Source organism: Phodopus roborovskii, unplaced genomic scaffold (assembly GCF_943737965.1).
Source record: "Phodopus roborovskii unplaced genomic scaffold, PHOROB, whole genome shotgun sequence".
Taxonomy (NCBI): domain Eukaryota; kingdom Metazoa; phylum Chordata; class Mammalia; order Rodentia; family Cricetidae; genus Phodopus; species Phodopus roborovskii.
Window position 1 is genome coordinate 4,139,044 of NW_026126423.1, and position 19,999 is coordinate 4,159,042.

A 19,999-nucleotide genomic window follows, 5' to 3' on the forward strand; every position below is an offset into this window, starting at 1 on the left:
AATTTCCCCTGAGAAAATCCCCAGTAGGTAGTGTAGCATGAAATAAGCCCAGTGCAGACAGCATACTGTCCTAGACAGCATTAAGAAGGTCCAAGTGACATGTAAGGAACAGGGCAGGGATGCTGTTGTGTCTGTCTTGACACTAGGCAGACTAGGCAGGGGTTTGCCACATCCACTTGGGCTCCACAGCAAAGGGGGGCATTTACAAAGGGTTTTAAACCAGCCCGCAGTGGTGAGTAGGATTGTAGCTAAGAATAAGGCAACTTGGGGAGAAAAAAGAAAAGTCATATTTATTACTGTATCTTAAAGTGAAGGAACTTCCAGACTCTTGGAATGGAATCCATGCGTCCATGCACATTAAAATAAGCTACATTCAAGCAACTGGTAGAGGGCTGGCAAGATGGTTCAGTGTGTAAAGAAGCTTGCCACCAAGCTAGACAACCGGTATTTGATTACCCATCTCTCTCTCTCTCTCTCTCTCACACACACACACACACACACACACACAAAATAAATAAATAAATAAATGTAGTTTAAGACCCTGACACTTAAGGAGGTAAACTTCCATTGGGGGGGGAGGGGTGCCCTTCACATGAATGGGCTCTTCCGTTTCAGAGCTCCGACATGGGCTTTTGGAATGAGAGAGGGAAACTCCTCTCAATACTTTGAACAGCAGCATCAGAGGACACACCAGGTACGAAGGGCCTGTGATTTCCAACACTCCACTTTCCCTTTATAAACTGAATATGATAAGTCAAACAGGAAAAGGATCCATCTTTCTCACAGGGCACTGCATCCGTGTAATTCAACAAGCAGGAATTGCTAATGCATAGAACAAACTCTTTAAACACTGTCCCAGTCACTCTCAGTGTTTTATAATGCAGAAGGAGAGATGGTATGGACCGTTCTCAAACAAGCCTGCAGGATTCATCAGCCACAGAGCAGACAAGAACTGCCCTCCCCTGGCAGGGCTGGGGAAAGCTCTCAGAAGAGGCCACATTGGAGTTTAAGGATCAGAAGCAGCTCATGCAGCAGCAGGGACACGGCAGGAACGTGCACTGGGTGGTCTCCGTGGCTGCAGCCAGAGCTGCATTCCACCACCGGGGAGCCTCGCACACCAAATAGGCAGGGAGCCACTTCTGTACAGCACAGATCAGTGCGGATCTGACAGCAAGGGGCAGCTCACTAGCTGGCTCCCCGGGGAGCTTGGCTGATTTTGTCTCCTTGAAGACAGACAGGTGCTGACACATGGGGTTGGGGCCTGATTCCCAGCGCCCATGCTCTACTCTCCATCTGTGAAGCCCTGCTACAGGAAGGAGAAGACCCTGGATGGCCATCAAGTACAGGGCCGCAACTGCACACCCACCTCCCACCCCGTCTCCCTGTCCGTTTCAGGCTTTAGGCGATTAAGACTATATATTTATTATAAATTATATAAATATACTATAATATATTTATATATTATATGTAATATAATATATAAATTATAATAAATATATTATTATATATATAAATATATATTATATATATATTTATTTAGATGTAGGGCTCCTCTATGCAGCTTTGGAGCCTCTCCTGGCACTCACTCTGTAGGCCAGGCTGGCCTCGAACTCACAGAGATCCGCCTGCCTCTGCCTCCCGAGTGCTGAGATTAAAGGCGTGCACCACCACTGCCTGGTATGACAATGCTTTAATTCAAGTTTATGTATTATTTATGAAAAAACTCAGCGTGAAGCAAACTTAGGTCAGTGATGTGTCACCTTCTGAAAAAGGCTTGTTAGGTAGGTGGCATCTGGGTACTGCCCGCCAGGGGAAGGGGACTCGCCTAGATAAGCTTCTTTTAATACACAGAAGGCAGTTTGCTCTCACCAATTGTCAGTCTAGCCCCTCCCTGGAAACTCGACTTCCTTTTTTAAATTACAAGACTACGTGTTCTTTATTCTCTTTTCCTAAGTTTTATTTTCACAATTTAAGTCAGGGCTTTGTTGGGTTTCTACAACTGTACTCAAATTCCTTGACCAAAGAGCAACTTATGGAGAAGGTTTACTTTAGCTTGCAACTGTGTCAGGGCAGAGAGCTGAAGCACGGGCCATGGTGGAACACGGCTCACTGGCTCACTCTCCCAGCCCGATCAGCCTGCTTTCTGTCGCTCCCCAGGACCGTGTTCCAGGGGTAGCACTGCCCCCTGCCTCACGCTTATCAAATAGCAAGAAAATGCACCACACACCGGCCTGCAGACAATCTGGTGGAGGCAATTTTCTGACCTTTCCCCCATAATTCTAGCTTGTTTCAGCTGACAAAACGAAACAAACAAAAACCCAGCAATACCCCACCACCACCACCACCACCAACAACAACAACCAGGCAGGGCATTATCATATTAAAAATATGTTCTTTCCTTGGGCTCTTTGCTGTCTCTCAACACAGTTCACATATTCCCCAAAACACTGCTGGGGCTCTGTATCAGCATGAGGACCTAAGCTCCATTCCCAACACCCAGGTGAAAAGCTTAGCATGTTGGCATGTGATTGGAATCCCAGAGCTGGGGAAGCAAGGACAGGAAGCTTCCTGGGGTTCTTTGGCTCACTGAGTCCTAGGTTCCAGCAACAGATCCTGTCTCCAAGAAAATGGTGAATGATGCCTGTGGATTAATGATATCTGAGATTGTCGTCTGACCTCCACATGTACTCCACACACATGCACAGAACATATTTACTCATGGTCTGATGCTATTTTGCCTTCATTATAAGCGAGATGCATTGTGCAGAACAGGCTGGAAAATCCACAGAATGTAGAGCGTGAGAGTCAATAGTTCTAATTTTGGCTCTATGTGATGTTGGGCAAGTTAACGAGTATCTCAGGATATCAGATATGAAGCATGTGACATCACTTTATAGCATGCATACAGCATGTGGCTTTCTAACACACATCCCGATATGCCAAAGGTGTTCAGTAAGTGGAAAGGTTTTGTAATGCAAAACAGTGTTTTGCCAACCACAAAACATATTAGTGAATGCAATGATCAGGAGACCAATAGAAAGGAAAAGGAGAAAAAGGTATGGCCAGCACTGCCAACAGGTTAACAAGTTGTGGGTGTGAGAATACATGTCTACAGAGTATGGGTAGCAAGAGGGGAGAGAGTGAATCTCTGAAGTAAATGAGAATTTAATTTTTACTCTCAGGAACACAAGAGCTGTTGAATGTATTTTGAGAAAAACTAAGAAAATAACTGCTGGAAATATGGAAGATGAGATTGGAGCAAAGCCAGAGAGAATAGTCACTTGGTGTGGAGGCTTGAGCATGAAGCTGAGCTAGAGCAATGTGGACAAAACAGAGACCCACAGAAGAGATTGGAGTGTGGGTGGGGATGCCCAATGAACGAGGACAGTGAATGTGTGTGAAGGAATACAGGGGGCATTCATGAATAAAGTGGGGTTCAGTATGACTTCAAGGGGGGAACTGAATCCAGCAGTTGGGATAAGAGGGGTCCAGGGCATTTAAAGAGATGTCTAAGCAAAGTCCTTCTGTGGATCTTAAATCTCCATGGAGATGAGAACTAAAATCAAAGGGATGGAGTGAAAGCTGGAAGGGGTAAGGGCCTCTGAAACAACAAATCAGAGAAAAGAGCTCTAGTGCGTATAGCACATTTATGCAGACAGTTTGATTAAAAAAGTATTTATCAGTGATGGGCTTGAAAAGAGACAAGAAGATATGAAAATAATAGTAATAGTATTGGTAAAAATTTTATTGCGAAATTTTTGATTTTGACACTTAACCAATTAGACACAAAAATGAAATCTTTTTCTTGCATCAATAAGTATCTAAAGGAGAGAGAAGTTCAAAATGTCAGTGTTTATTTACAAGTGTATTTAAAAAGTTTTAGAACAATGATGTTTTGACAGGAAGTCATGAAATGGGCATCGGCTTGCTTCTCAAGAACACTAAGGGAAAAGGGACCGTAGGGGTCCTCGGAGGTTGAAGTCTTGATGGAGAACCTCCAGTGTCCCCGTCAGTTGAGGAAGTGCCACCTTTCTTCTGTTTAAAGTGTGAGGAGGTGGAGGAATGAAGAGGGAAGAAGAAAGAGTAAGACATGTTTAGTTTAGATCTGCAGGAAGTATTTAGACATTAGTATTAGAATGTTTTTAAAAGTCTCTACAATCCTAGCACGCCATTTTTCCTCTTAAGATTAGATACTGCCTCCAGCTCTCTATGTTCTCAGTTGACTAAACCCTCATATGAAACTACATTAAAAATTCTAGAGTCTGCCCATGCTATTTCCTGCCCCCTTTGGTAGCATTTTAGACTCTAATGAACAGTGTAGAAGTTAGTACTCTAGCAACAATAGGAAAGGTTTAGAAAAACTTTGCTGTAAAATTCTATTGCTCATTAAACACCCAAAAGGAGATGCACTGTAAAGAAAGCCTGACCAGCCAGCAGTTGAGAACTACACCAGCTTTCCCACAGAATTGAGTCTAGGGACACCATCCTACACATCTCACAGCTGGATGCAGAAATTGTTTTCATTTCCTCTCCAAATTCATTAAGTTGAATATCCTAATATTACTTATACTAGAAGATCAAAAGCCTTGTCATATTGAGGGGAAGGTTACAGACAGGGTTTCTATGTGTAACAGCCCTGGCTCTCCTGGAACTAACTCTGTAGACCAGGCTGGCCTTGAACTCATAGAGATCCGCCTGCTTCATGAGTGCTGGGATTAAATGCCTGTATGCTTACATTCTGAAATTGTTAATGAAGAATACTTTTACTTGCTTCTCAATAATGGCTTCAGATAATGACATCCAAGGACATGGAACTTAGTTTCAACTCTACGATATATTTTGGTTTGAAGACTTTCAGTTAAAATGAATGACACAAAAATCCTAGCGATAATAAACACAAGTTTCTGGAGTTACCCTAGGTTTATCAGAGCTGGCTTACTTCACCTTACTTCACTCACACAGAAAGAGCTGTGTAAGCCATATCGCAGCATGCTAAAGCAGCATGGAGGAGGCCTAAGCAAGACACATGGAGGTTGCTTAATCACCATGTAATGGAATGCTCAAATAACTCAAAATAACAAATGTGATCCTCATTTCCAGAAGTTAGGGAATAAAATGACATTTTATCAGAGCAATTTAATGACCACCTGAACTCCATTTACTTAATTTTCATAACTCTTAAACCAATTTTATTTATTTATTGCTTTCCACTGCTATGAAGAGATTTGTACATTTTTTTTTTCTCTCAAGAACTGTAACCAGGACAGTGAGATAGTTCAAGGTGAGGGTGTCTGCTGCCAAGCCTGATGACCTGAGATCTACCCCCAAGTCCATGAAGGAAAGACAAAACAGACTCCTAAAAGTATATGCTCTCGGGCTGGAGAGATGGCTCAGCCGTTAAAGGCTAGGCTCACAACCAAAAGTATATGCTCTCACTCTCTCTCTTAAAATGACAATTTTTAAAAGAAACATACCTTCTACATTGCTTTCTTTACTCATTGAAGGTGTTGCGACCTAAAAGATAAGAACAGCAAAGAATTAATACATTTAATATTTATATATGGAAAGTGAACCCAGAAATAGTTTTCATGAGATTATAGAATAAAATGGACATATAACTGTTTTCTAACTTCAAAAAAGTCAAGATTGCTTCTGCTCTATTGGGCTGCTCCTTCTTTCTAAGGAACAGGCCCCGGGTGTAGACCCACACAAAAGAAAACATGCTCAGGATATTTCCTATCAGTCGCCCAAGTGGGCCCCCAGCACTCTGCAGCTGAGTGACAGAGGATGATTTCTTTCAACCACACACAAAGGCACACGGGAACGGCCTCTAAGCGGCCTGTAATGTCACCGTCACCCACACCCAACTTAACAGCTCACCGTCTCTGTGGTGGCACTACCTGAGCAAGGTTCTGGACCAGTCATAGACGGAATCCTTCTAGAATTCCATCAGTGTTTTATGATTTTCAGTTAAAGCAGTGACACGACCAAAGGTCTGCTTCAGGGCGCAAGCCTTAAAAGCAGCTAGAATTCCTTGGTCTGGTGGATGATGTCCACAACTTTGATGCTGGGATGAATATCACTAATAAATGTATGAGAGGGTCACCTACAATAAGCACAATTTGTGGCAATTGTGCCAACCCCTCAAGAGCCCTGCTCGGAACTCCAGTGCACAGCTGTGTAGGGGCATCCTGGGAGGGGGTGTACCTTCCACCTGGCTTGCCCAGGCCTCCCACCCCTGAGATGGCACTCACTCTGCAGGTTTCAGCTTCTGACCTCCAACACTGTTCTGTTTTGTTGGCAGCAATAAGATACTGAGAGTTTGAGAATGGCCTGGACTGAACATGAAGAGAGCTTAGAGTGGGAAGACCAGGTATAGAAGTATAACCTTGTAGGCATTGCAACAACCACAGCCAAGGCCCAGGTTTGTGATACTGAGGGACATTAGTGGTTGTCAGGCCTGGTGGTTTAAGCAGGGAGAGTTGTTCTTTACATAAATGTGGGGTGCTGGCCCTGTGAGCGCTGATGTGAGCGCGGGGGAGAATCTGTGGAAACAGTGGGTAAAAGTTTACGCAGAGGAAAACCACTTGCCATAGAAAATCTTTAATATGGATAAAATGTCTTATTCCTGAACCAGAAGCCTGGGACGACTGTGATGCACAGGAAGAAAGTGATGCCAGGTCCAGATGTTTAGGGTATGGCAAGTGCTGGTTAGCAAAGCAGTTCCAGTCACTTTGTTCCTGTTCTTCAAGACTGTAGCTACAGTGGAATGGGACACACACCTGGCCCGTAATTAACCACGTTTCACTCCACTTCCATGGATTGGAACCTACTCATAATCTGACTTGTTCTAGCTCTGTAAGTTGGACAATATATTTTTACAAAATTCTTTGGAAAAGTCACTGGCTAAATTTCCTGTCTAAAATTAACATCTGCTTCTCCTTGGTACTACCAAGCTTTTCAGAGAGAGAAAATGAACGATGCATAAAAAAATAAAACAGTTGAGCAATGTGTTAGCCTGAAACCCACTGCAAAAAAAAAAAAAAAAAAAAGGAGCAGGCAAATTCTTTTGAAACATATATCAGGACATAGCTGTTAAAGATCATCTCAAGAATGTTATTTGCTGCATTGTTAGGACAGGTTCCTTGACTGGTTGAACATATTCAGAACACATAAAGCCCTATTTAAGAGAACCAGCATTATGGGAAGTCAGATAGTGGCACTCAGTTTTGTCATGGGCAAGAAACGTCTTTTCCACACTAATGAAGAAAATTATATTTAAATTTGAAAGTAACAGCAATGGTCTTACAAAAAGCAGCAGACACTTAACTCTTCACAATTGGCAGTGATTTCCTGATGTCCTTACCCCTTACCCACCCAACTCCACGGCTTCTTTCTGCCCTGATTTATAAACATGCAGGACAATAGTGCCAGAGTACAGTTTATTCCCTAATTTTATCGACTGATACCTAGCTTCAGATTTTCCCTGTCTGGTTTTATAAGCACACGCACCAATATCTCTGAGATTTATCTAGAAGGCCAACTGCACAACAGTGAGTTAGCATCTTCCATCTCTGTAGGAATTACTTAGAACTCTATGAAATAATCATAACAATTTACATTGCCCAGGTAACCATCGAGTATGTGGCTTGAGTTAGTCCCAAATCCCCAGCAATCCACAGTGTTCCTGGCTAGGACACAGGCATCCTTCTGCCTTGGGCTCAGAAGGCTCTCCCTTTAGCCACTCCCCCCTTCACCTTCCCTAGTCCTGGGCTAATCAATCACTAAACCCATTTCCTGTGCGGCTGTTGTAGCATGCTGCCTAATGACTATAATTCCCATCCTCCTACAATTGATCCCCCTCTTCCTGCTCCCTTTTCATCACCGTATTTATTATCTATTCAAAGTCTACTTCACTTCTACATTTACTATTTATCTTCCCAACTAAAATGTAACTTTCAGAAGGACGTGTGTTTTTGTGGCTTCTTTAGTATGCACTCAAGCACTGGTAAATCATCGCAGAGCAGATTGTGACTGAATAACTGATGAATTAGTGGTGGGAAAATCCAACAAAGGAAAAGCAGCCACAACTTTAGTTGTTCATAAGGACCTAGCTCATAATTAGTTAAAAGCCCTTAATTTATAAGGGGGATTTTAAAGCCTGAGATCTCTGCTAAACACACTTTACATACCTAATTATCCAAATATTAATTTTATTTAGTGCTCTCTAATTAAGAATTAATATACTGGTAAATACAGTTGCCTCCACGCAGCATCATCATTAAGGCAGGGAGCTCCTGGAAGCAGAGCTTGTGAGGTAGGTGACCTACATGGAAATTACAAGGGGGCAGGGTTTAGTTTCTTCAGTCTCTTGAGCCATGAAAACCTGTTCTATGGACACAATGTGAGGGACAAGCTCCTGAGACAGAAGACCACAGAGACACGGCAGCGGACAGGGACCATGAGGACAATCTGAACACCACATTTAAGAATTAAACCAGAAGGTTTTAGTACCCTCTGATTTAAATTGCCCCCCCCAAATGCTAACTCAAATAACATTATTTCATTTTATGATTCCCAAAGGTCTTGACACATTTCACTGCTGGATATTTCAGAACCAATGTCAGCGTTGTCATGAGATCTACATGAGTAAAGGATGTCTTGAACAGCGGCTCCTTACCGATTCAACTAGTGATCTTGCCTCCTCTGGGGTGCAGTGGAAAGGGCTATCACACATCTGCACATTCATGCTGCAGAAGAAAAGAGAATTTTAGTTAACACAGCCAAAACAACGAGAAATCACCAGAAAACTAACTGCAAACTGTCCACACTGGCTGTATGATGTCAGCCAAAAACAAATCAGAACTAAAGATACTGTAATATACAACACTGCACTCTCCACAATTAAACCGAATTAAAATGATATACTACCCAAATCGCTCCCTGTTGTATACAGAAACATCACAAACTACACTTAAGCTTGAGTAAGAGTCAAATCCAACATACAGAAAGACACTGTGTGGAGACATCATCCTCTATGGAGTGGGACAAGAAGAAACGATAACAAAATAACTGTTCTTATTCGTTGGACAGGGACAGCCCAGAAAGGCTTGTTCCCCAATCAGCGAGGGCTTGGAAGCCAATGCCCTTCTTTGATTGACAGACCCCAAAGTATGCCACCACTACACAAGCCTCCCCTACTGCCCTGACCCTCGGCCCCCAACAGACAACAGTAGAGGCCACTAGCCCTCTTACACAGAGTAAGGCCAATTTCTAAAAATTCCACAGAAAAGCTGACAGGTTGGACCAGATTTGGAAAGCACTAGAAGAGAAGGGAGCTCAGACCTAGTTACTTTTTTCAAAGGGAAAAGGGAAAAGTGACTAGCGATGATTGTCTCCTACGAGAATGGTGTAAACACACGTACTTTCTTTCAAACGGCCTAACAGAGACACACTGTCGAATTTATCTTCACAACTGCTTTGTGAAATATGTTGGGAATTTGTCACAAGAAGATCTATTTATCACTGATTACAGTAGGTTTTCATTCTGGTTACCATCATAACCTGGTGTGGGACTTATTTTTGTTTTTGCCATGAACAACATTTAATTTTTTAAATGTCTATAGGGTTTTTAATGATATTATTTATTTATGTGTGTATTTATTCAAGTGTGTGTGTGTGTGTGTGTACACGGGTGCCCTTGTTCCTGTGCATGGATGTCAGGTGGAGAGGTGCATGTATGTCGCAGTATACATGTGGGTACCAGTGTATACTCAGTACAGTCAGTTCTCTCCCTCTACTTTTATGTGGGTCCCAGAGATTGAAATCAGGTCACCAGGCTTCCAAAGGAAGCCAAGCCATCTCACTGGTGCTACCAAACTATTTTCAGTGAATTAAATGTACCTTCCGTCAGGAAGGTGAAAAACGAAACAAAACAACTTCATGACATACATAACCTGGGGTAATTGAAAATGTATTTACTTGGTCAAGACTCCCTTCTGCGCCACGCCCTGCGATTACATGCTAAAGCTCAGATTCGGCACCCAGCAGCGAACTAACACTCAAGCTGTCCACTCGGGAATGCACGGCAGAGGGTGAGAGCCCAGAGGATGACGTTTACGACAGAAAGACAGCTGGCCGGGGGAGACAGGTCATGAGGCTAGGGAATTAGGCCCCACAACTGAAGGGACCCACTGCAGGTATTCTTAAGCATCAGGATGACAAAGCCACATCGACACTCTTTGAAAGGAACACCAGTTTAGCACTTGAGAACTCAGATTTCCGGATCTTTCTTTGCTATTTCACACAATGCTAGTAGACACAGGGAAGAACCCTCGTGGAATCTACATAGAAAAGGTCTTAACCTTATAGCTAAAGCTTGGTAACTCAGTGTATATTCAAGTGTTTCGAATTAAAGTAGAAGGTATGCATGTTACTTTTGTCTGGTTCTTCATAATCATTTAATGGTCCAGGTCATGCTGGACAAGAAGACTACCTGAGCTCCATCCCCTGATTCTACAACAGAGAAATGAGTCATGCAAGTTGTCCTCTGACTGCCACCATTTGTGCCATGCGCACACACAGACATATGCACATGAAAAAAAATATAGCTAAAGAAAACAGCAATTTTTAGTGTTGTAGTTTTTATGTACACAAATACCCATATTATTATATACTGGAAACTGCTGTTCTTACTCTATCTTTGCACCTATCCCAGAAGATTGCATTAAGCATTTGCTTACTTCTCAGTCTATCTTATTGAAATAAAAATCACTTGGAAAACGTGAGGCACGTTGGCTTCCTATCTGCACAGTGACAGTCAGCACCCAGCACTGGCTGTTAAAGACATGTTCTATAAACTGGGTAGTGGTGCCGCATGCCTTTAATCCTAGCAGTGGGGAGGCAGAGGGAGGTGGATCTCTTTTAGTTAGAGGCCAGCCTGGTCTAAAGAGTGAGTTCCAGGACAGCCAGAGCTACACAGAGAAACCCTGTCTCAAAAACACAAAACAAAAAACTGAAACAGAACAAAAAAAGAGAGACATGCTTTGAAAGTCAGGGATCTGGGCAATATCTGGTTGCTGAGCAGAATCTGACAGTAATTAACATTACATCAACAGAAGAGCTATGTTCTTACCAACTGATAGCTCCGTGGTCACATCTCTTCATGATCATTGTTTTCCAACAGTCATGTGCCTTGTTGACAACTTCAAGAGCAAAAGCCTAGTTCCAATCAAAAAACAGACGGAGGTAGTTGCAACCTAGTTCCCACCAAAACCAGTGTTACACCTACACAGAACCAGTAACTGTTAAGAGCCAGAGCTCTGGAATCAGGCAAACTTGAGTAGATACCTTTCTTAGTTATCAGCTGGGATGCAGGCGCTGAACTTCACCAAGCCTCAACCCCCTACTCGAAGGAATAGCTTACAATGAGGTGGGGTGAGGTGCAATCTACATAAGGGGCAGATGAATCAAAGTCTGTGGGTCAACCATGGGCTGCCATGTGTCTTTGGCCCATGGATGCTTTAATGGGATGGCAGTGTTGAGAAGATATTCGGAAGCCATGTGCTATGTTGTAAAGCCTTAGATATTTACTGTCTGACCTGGACAGACATAGTTCGCCCACCTCAGATCTTAACTACAAAGCTAATGAATGAATAATAAAAAGATGCACAGGAAAGTGCTCAGCGTAGTCCACAACTTGTGAGGAAGCAAGCACATATTTACTTCATCACTGTCGTGAGTGCACATGGTCTAACTATAATTTTTGACAACTCACTGCCTGAAAGCAATACATCTCAGAGCTGCCACAACCTTTTCTTGGTACCAATTCATAAAATACCTAAAATTGTAAAAGCAGTAATAAACATTTGGCTAGGTGTGCATCTTGTAACACTGCTAGAATTCGGGCATCTGTACTGGCCTGTCCTTGGGGTTCTGACAGGACACACCCTCAGCTGCAGCCACTAAGAACACCACCTGTGCACATTCACTACGTTCCCTTTTAAAAGGGCCCTGCCCACCTCTCATCCTTCTCTCTTTCTCTCTCTCTGTTCTCCCCACCTCTCTCTCTCTGCCCCTCTTTCCTGTCTCCTCTTCTCCTGCTTGAAACTTGTCAAATGGTATCTTTCTCTTGCACATTGCTTTTCTTATATTATAATGAATACTACATAGCAAAAATCTCGAGTCTCCAAAGGAGAAAATCACTTTTACGTTCTTTTCAAAATTAGTTTATGTGTATGTGTGTGTGCCTGAGTATATGTATGTAGGCAGGAGCCCTGAAGAGTAGAAGAGGGAATCAGATGCCCTAGGATGTAGTTACAGGTAATGTGAACCGCTGAGTGGATGCTGGAAGCCAAACCAGACTCCCTGCAAAAGCAGAGAGACCTCATAACCAATGAGCCAGCTCTCTAAGTACAAGAAAATCATTTCACTGATCTTCCCTCAAATGTCTCCTTCCTTCCTTCTTTCCTTCCTTCCTTCCTTCCTGGAGAATATTTATTAGCTAATTTATGCTAGCTTTATCCTCAATTATAACTAATTACTATCATACTGAAGAAACAAAATCTTGGGCTTGGAGATGAATTGCAATGGGAATTTAACCTATGGAAATAATAGTTTTCTCCAGGCTACAGAAGGCTGAGAAAAGGAGAATGGCTTCATTCTCGGTGAGGAGGTATTGGGGATACTGCTGTAGACAGGGGATAAGAAATGGACAAAATTATTCAGATAATCCTGTTTATAATACATTCTAGTACATGCTCAATGAAATGGGTAGGGAAATTGTAGAATTAAAAATGAAAGCCATTTTTTTCAAACACAAAAAAAGAGTCAGAATTAAACATTCTTGGGTAAGGCTCTGTCCTTTTGTGGCAATGGTAAAAAGCAATGCATAAAATGATTATTTCTGGAAATGGTATAACAACAACCCAGCCACCTACAGAAAATAAATAAATAAATAAATAAATAAATAAATGTTCATCAAAAGCACCAGAACACAGAGAAGATACCTGACCCGACTCTGTAAAGTCAAAACTTGCCAGGCTGCCTTTGAGACAATAAAGAACTCTCTCTCTCTCTCTCTCTCTCTCTCTCTCTCTCTCTCTCTCTCTGTGTGTGTGTGTGTGTGTGTGTGTGTGTGTGTGTGTGTGTGTGTGTGTGTGTGTAAAACTTAGTCAGGAGAGAATCCTGGATGGATTTACATTATGGGAAAGGAGCCTCCTCAAACCAGGAAATGAAGGTATTTTCTTCATACACAGCTTGGAAAATTTAAACTGCTGAATCCCCTTACTTTCTGGGATGAGTACATTGATCCTGTTGACTCACTTAAATATCTGGAAAAAATGTTAACACTAATGCCCTTAAATATGGAAGTCAGTAAAGTGTCTTTCTTCTATATGTGAATATTCATATCAGATTGTCTATGTGAAACATGCTATCAGACATTGAGAGGAACACTTCAAACATCTTTACCTTGTTTTTGAATTCTCCGTTAAAAGCAAACTTGTTTTCTGGTTTTCCATCCGGTATCTTATAGCATTTCAACCAATCAACAGTGGCTTCCAGGTAACCTGGTTTGAACTTCTTAACATCATCAATATCTGTGAAGGAAGAAACAAAAGCATTTTGTTAAAAATCGTTTACACTCGGGAATACAATCAGGCCAGGTCTTGAGGAAGCCATGAAATGTGGGCCAACTCCAGCTTCCATCATAACCAACTGTGCTAGTGATGCTTGACAAGTCTCATATCCCACACAGACTTCTTCTTCCCTATGTAAAACACTGTTCCTTCATTCTACAGACATCTACCGGGTCCCTTCAGGACACAGGTTTCTCTCTGTCTGCAAGTTCCCAGGGTTACACAGTAGAGGGAACAGACAGCAAATGGTGATGAAGTGCAATGAGGTTATCATACACAGAACAGGATGGTAATACCAAATCAGGGAGTGAAAGAAAGCACCATAGAAGAGGGCATGCACAAGTAGTCAGACAGGAGTGGAGAGGGAGGAGACGTCTCTAGGAAGGAAGGGCCACTGAACAGCACATACCACGACAGGGACTGCTATCTTCTGACAGGCAAAGGAAGGGTTTAAACTAGTAAAATCACAGTGTCAGGATTCATGTTTCTACAAACACTGGTCTCAAAGGTCTGAACACGGTCGGGAGCAGTATCCAGAAAACGGAGCACTGAGGCCGGCCAAGAGAGGCTGTGTGAGTCTTCTCTTGTGTGTGCGATATTTAGTGAGTTCTTTCTTTGTGTCACATCCTGTTCTAAGTGGTGAGAAAACTGAAATGAGTAGATGAAAACACTCGCCCTCAACCGTCATGGCTGACCCTGCATGAACACAGCAAAGAAACAGTCCCCAAAGAAGAATGAAACCAGACAAGGAAGGCAAAGATGAGTCGGGGAATTTAAACGGGGTAGGGCACAGATAGCACAAAAAAAAAAAAAAAAAATTGTCCTAATTCAACCATGGTTTTTCAGGATTTGGTTTTGAGAACACTCACTAGACTATACTTGGACATAAGGTTCCTGTATTGAGATTGACAAACCCCTTATTCAGTGAGGTCCCCAAGGAAGCAGCCTTTCTAGTATACAATTTAAAAGTATAGTAAGTGATTGGCAAAATACTCTAGAGGAGATGTTTAAGAATCAGCCTGTGATGTACAACACAGAGCACACAGAATTGGTCAAACTTGAAGAACTAGGAAGTTATAACTAGAACTAGGAGAGAACGACAGATAGGGATAACCCAGAAACTCCCCGGTTCCACACCTTGTTGAAAGCCCTCTCCTCCCGCTTGACAGGGAACGCCAGTGCTCCATGGGCGCTGGTGACACAGACGAGCGCCACTGCCTTGCCTTTTCCCACTGGCCCCTTGCCTGGTATACAGGGAGGGGTTCAATGCCTCCAGGGCTGGGGGCTTCGCTATAACCGAGATGAGTGTGGTGGAGCAGAGGCCTGGGCAAGGCGGAAGGTTCGATTTGCTGACAGTCTTCTCCCTTAAAGTCTGAAATGATACCAAAGGCCACACATCTATCTGAAATATTTTAAAACAAGAAGCACCAACGTTACAATTAACCAAAGGAAAATAAGAGAGACTTGCTCGAAGGGAATGCAGATTACAGTTGCATCATTAACAGGTGTCAGCATATACTTTTCGAGCAATTGTAATTGTGGCAGATGCTTAAGACAGAGAATTTTCTGTAAGTGTACCCTCTAAGGAATGCACCCTGCACCCTGGGTTAGAGTCCTTTGTTGTGGCCCAGACCCACAATCCAAGAAACTCCTCACCCAATATAATGTTTCCGTCTCAGATTCTATTCATCTTCACATTCTCCTGCTTCTCTAAGACGTTATATCTAGGGTGGATTTTCCATTGATCATCTTCTTATATCCTCCTCCTATTCTTACAAAGCATCCTTGTAAACTGATTAATTTCAGGTTGGCCCAACTTAAAATTCTTTTATTCGCTTGGGAAAATATTGCAGTATACTAAACTTGAATAAATAGGAATGTACTTTAATTTCCAAAATAATCTTTTATTGAACTGACTGATGACTCCATCCCTGTACCTCACCCAATCCACTGGTCTTTGTCCCACTGTGCAAAGCATTTGTTTGATTATCTTTATTTTACCCACCAATTTTAAAGAAAGAAGCCAATGCCCTTTTCATCCTAGGAAGCTCTTGGCTCTGAACTCATGGAGGGGACCTTTAAGACACCAGTGATTAAAAATGTCAAACATTTAACAGTGCCAGAAAGAAGTACAATCCTCCAGTAGAAGCTACACTCACCAATTCTCAATTAATTACATCCCAGGAGAAAACAGCTGCAATTTCATAAACAGCCAAGACCTCAGACAAAATTGGAAGCATGCAATTCTAACATTTTTAAAATCTCAATAGTAAATGTCCAACCAGAAATCCAACTCAGTGAATTGACTTTTCTGAAAGCGGGAAGCATTGTATCTACAATCGATAGACTGACCCACGGAATACATATGTGTTAAATATAAGGAGACTATAGCAAAGAGAACTTGACATGTTTGCTGAAATGTACAACAGAAGCTGCATCATAAAAGCCATGAGACGTTTAATTGTTAACCTGCTTTTCTTCTTGTTGCATTGCCCAGCCAAAGGCGTTCAAAATAAACGCAGATCATTTTCTTCTGCTATAGGAACATCTACATAGCATGGTGGTGTCCCCTGCAGTCATTTTAGGGATATAACTCAGTTATATTTTGTTCCTCCACAATGTCTAATTGGCACCACTATCCATCTGTAGGACTTCTCCATCAGATGCATTTTTATAATGTATGCCATTTTAAAGATAAGTAGTGAATTTCTAGTACCCATTTATTCCCACTCTTAGGATTTTATGTGAAACTTTATCATGCAGACAGTTAGGGCATTTGCTGCAGAGATGGACCACACTAGCAATCAGGAAGGAGAACCTGGAAGCACCTATTTATAAAATCAAGCTAAATATGCCTCAGTTTCTCTTCTGGACCCATTAAGCCCTTTTAATTGAACCTCTACTTATTACTTTACTGCACTAATTAACAAAGATTCTTCACTGAGCAAACTATTCTGACTGTAGTATGTGCTGAGTCTGGTGGAACCCTCTGGAAGGAAGCATACACATGTCCCATCATCGGTTGGATTTTATCTTTGACAAGTTTCAGGTGTCCCCATTCCCAATGGTATCTGCGGTTACAGTTAAAGATTTAACTAAATATCATGTAAGCAGGTGAATTTCTTAATACAAAAAGTGTTGGCTTCCGTGAAATTAATTTTGAATGTTCTGAAAGAACCCAATAAAACTGGTTACTAAAAACATCTGACATCAATTTAGAGCTGGGTAATAAAACAGCTGAGTTAGAGGAAAAACTAAATATCTCCCAACACATGCAGATTGCTGAGCCAGTGGAGAGGGAAAGCATCTTACATAACCAAGTCAAGCTCGTGTAAAATGCACTCCAGAGAACTCTTTTTTAAAAGATTTTCTTAATTTTCATTTTTATTTCAGATGTGTATGAATGTTTAACTACATGTGTACCCACCCTGTGTATATCTAGTGACTGTGGAGGATGAAAAGGGCATTTTGGATCCCCTGGAACTGGGGTTACCGACAGTTGCGAGCTGCCAGGTGGTACTGTGGTTCCATTGAAGAGTATCCAGCGCTCTTACCATTGAGCACCTCTCTAGCCCCTTGAGAGGAGTCTCTGAACTGTAGGACAACTATCCAGACTTCTGCAATTAGTGTTCTTACAGGGGAGGACGGGGATGGGAAAAACAAAGTTCTGTGGCTAGAACTCAGTGAACAAGGCAGCTCGTGAAAAGGGAGAGCCAACCACACACTTGTCACACACAACTCTCGGGGTCACACTGAGGACTTTGCCTTTTATGTTGAAATGGCTCAGGGCAGGGCATATATGTTTAAGGGACATCCCTCCATCTGCCCAGGGGAGAAACAACCACCATGTACAGAGGAGAAAATGAAGCAAGAAACTGAAAGGGCAGAGGCAGGGGGATCTCTGTGAGCTGGAGGCCAGCATGGTCTACAGAGCGAACTTCTGAACGTCTGGACAGCTAGTACTATATAGAGAATGTTGCCTCAAAAAAAAAAAAAAGGGGGGGGGAGGGAGGGAGAAAGAAAGGAAGGAAGGAAGGAAGGAAGGAAGGAAGGAAGGAAGGAAGGAAGGAAGGAAGAAATAAACAGAAGCAGACACCAAGAGCTAAACATTGAGCCTGGAATCCAGTTTCAGAGAGGGAGGAGTGATGAGCAAAGAGGTCAAGACCAGGCTGCAGAAACCCACAGAGACAGCTGACTGATGGCTGGGAATCCAGCATTGGAGCAACTCAGACCCCCTGAACATGGGTCTCAGCTAGAAGGCCTGGGCAGTCTAAGGGACCTCTGACAGTGGAACCAGGATGTATCCCTGGTGCAGGAAAGGACTTTGGGAGCACATTCCCCATGGAGGGACACTCCCTTGGCCTAGAGACAGAAGGGAGGGCGTAGACCCTACTCCAAATGACTAGACAGATTTTGATGATCCCTCCTGGAAGGCATCACCCTCGCTGTGAAGTGGGTAGGGAATGGAATGGGGGGGGTCGGGGGGTTGGAGGATGGGAGGAAGAGGGAACTGGGATTGTTATGTAAAAATAAGAAAAAGGAAAACAAAAAGAGAGGTGGGGGAGGGAGAAGGGGGAAGGACAGAGAGGAACATAAGAATATTTATAACCATTGAAGAAATAAATCGAAGAAGACATCAGAAGATGGAAAGATCTCCCATGCTCAGAATGAATAAAGAAAATGTAGTATATTTACACAATGGAATATTCCTCAGGTGTTAAAAAAATCATAAAATTTGTATGTGAATGGATGGAAGTAGAAAAAAATTATCTTGGGTGAGGTAACCCATATCATAAATATGATATGAATCCACTTATATGTGGATATTAGCTGTTAAGTCTTCATTACGCAAGCTACAATCCATAGAACTACAGAGGATAAGTAGAGAATAAGCAAGTAGGTGAGAGGGAAAAATCTCCCTAGGAGGGGGAAATAGAATAGTGTTAAGATATCAAAAAAACTCAAAACATTAAGTAATAATCTAAAACACAGAAAAGCAAAACGAGTCACCAAAGTGTTTTGATTTCTGTCTTTTTGTTTTGTCTTGTTTTTTGAAGCAGGGTCTTTCTACATAGCCCCAGCTACCCTGAAACTCAGGCTGGCCTCGAACTCATAAAGACTGGCTGTCTCTACCTTCTGTGCCAGCAAGCATGGCTCACCTAAGGTTTTTAAATACAGCTCTCATAGGGTGTCATAACTTTTAACACTCTAAAACTATGACTACTTTATAACAGAGATGTATCTGAATTTAAAACTTTAATAATAAGTATTGTCTCTGTAGAATTTTTATATCAAGACAATAACACCATGCTTTACAAAGTATCATACCATCTACATAAAGTTACTGAAAACTGCAGAATTTTTTTGAGAAGCCAGCTAAAAAGCAGAAGAGACAACAAACTGTAATAACAGACAGATCCAAGCTTATTCCTTCTAAGTCCAAGTTCTTTGCTTTATTTCTCTTAACTTGAGTTATGTTTCTACAGAAACAAAGAAATAAATCTAAAATACTTTAATTAAAACCTAGCACTCTATCTTTCAGATATTACAGAACCTGAAACTAACTTCCCACTTGGGGAGGGTTGTGATTTATTAGTGTCTGTACTTATTTAACTTTTGTTTTTTGAAACAAAAATTGCATCAGTTGCCAAATATGAATTTCATCTCCTCAACATCCTAACATTTTACCTATGAATGCAGCTCTGTTATCTTCTGAAATAAAAACATGAATTAATGACTTAGAAAGATATGACAAACATTTAAACTAATATTAACAGCTACTTCATTCAGGCTACAATGCTACTGAGAAATCAATGTAGCCACCACTGTCTAAACATATGTTAAAAATAACACATACAAAAGGAATGTGGCCACACATAACACACCTATTCATGCATATAATTATTCAAAATATTTTTGTAAAAATACCTTTTACTTGTTGACACTGAAGATCAGACACAAAATGAATTTTTAAACTAAAAAGATAGTGCTGGAGAATGAATGAATCCTCATGATCAACTGTGTGTGTGTGTGTGTGTGTGTGTGTGTGTGTGTGTGTGTGTGTGTGTGTGTGTGTACACATATGCCATGGTAGCACATGTATGGGAGATAGAGGACAAATAATGAGTTGTTTTTCTCTTTCCATGTGGGCCACAAGGACTGAATCACACTTTTTTGGGGAAGCTCCTTTACCCCAAGCCATCTCAAAGGCTCCAATTTAGATCTTATAATTTTTCTTTGCATGAGTATGAATTAAACAATCATTTAAAAAGCACATTTAGAACAAAGGGTATATGTTTTCATATAAGTAAAGCAGTTGAGACTTTTACTCAGCCTCAGCACTTGAACCAAACCGCCAGCAA

At 41.8% G+C, this 19,999-nt stretch overlaps 1 protein-coding gene across 1 annotated transcript in view; it reads right to left on the reverse strand.

The window, feature by feature from the left end:
* Nucleotides 1-3,812: 3,812 nt before the first annotated feature.
* Nucleotides 3,813-19,999, reverse strand: part of Ppa2 (inorganic pyrophosphatase 2) — a 64,216-nt gene continuing 48,029 nt past the window's right edge. The window contains exons 8-12 of the mRNA XM_051185465.1: nucleotides 13,471-13,598; nucleotides 11,135-11,220; nucleotides 8,681-8,750; nucleotides 5,475-5,514; nucleotides 3,813-4,035 (exon numbers count right to left, since the gene is read on the reverse strand). Of these exons, the coding sequence (XP_051041422.1) occupies nucleotides 4,010-4,035; nucleotides 5,475-5,514; nucleotides 8,681-8,750; nucleotides 11,135-11,220; nucleotides 13,471-13,598 (350 nt within the window). The 3' untranslated portion in view covers nucleotides 3,813-4,009. The remainder of the gene's footprint in view (nucleotides 4,036-5,474; nucleotides 5,515-8,680; nucleotides 8,751-11,134; nucleotides 11,221-13,470; nucleotides 13,599-19,999) is intronic.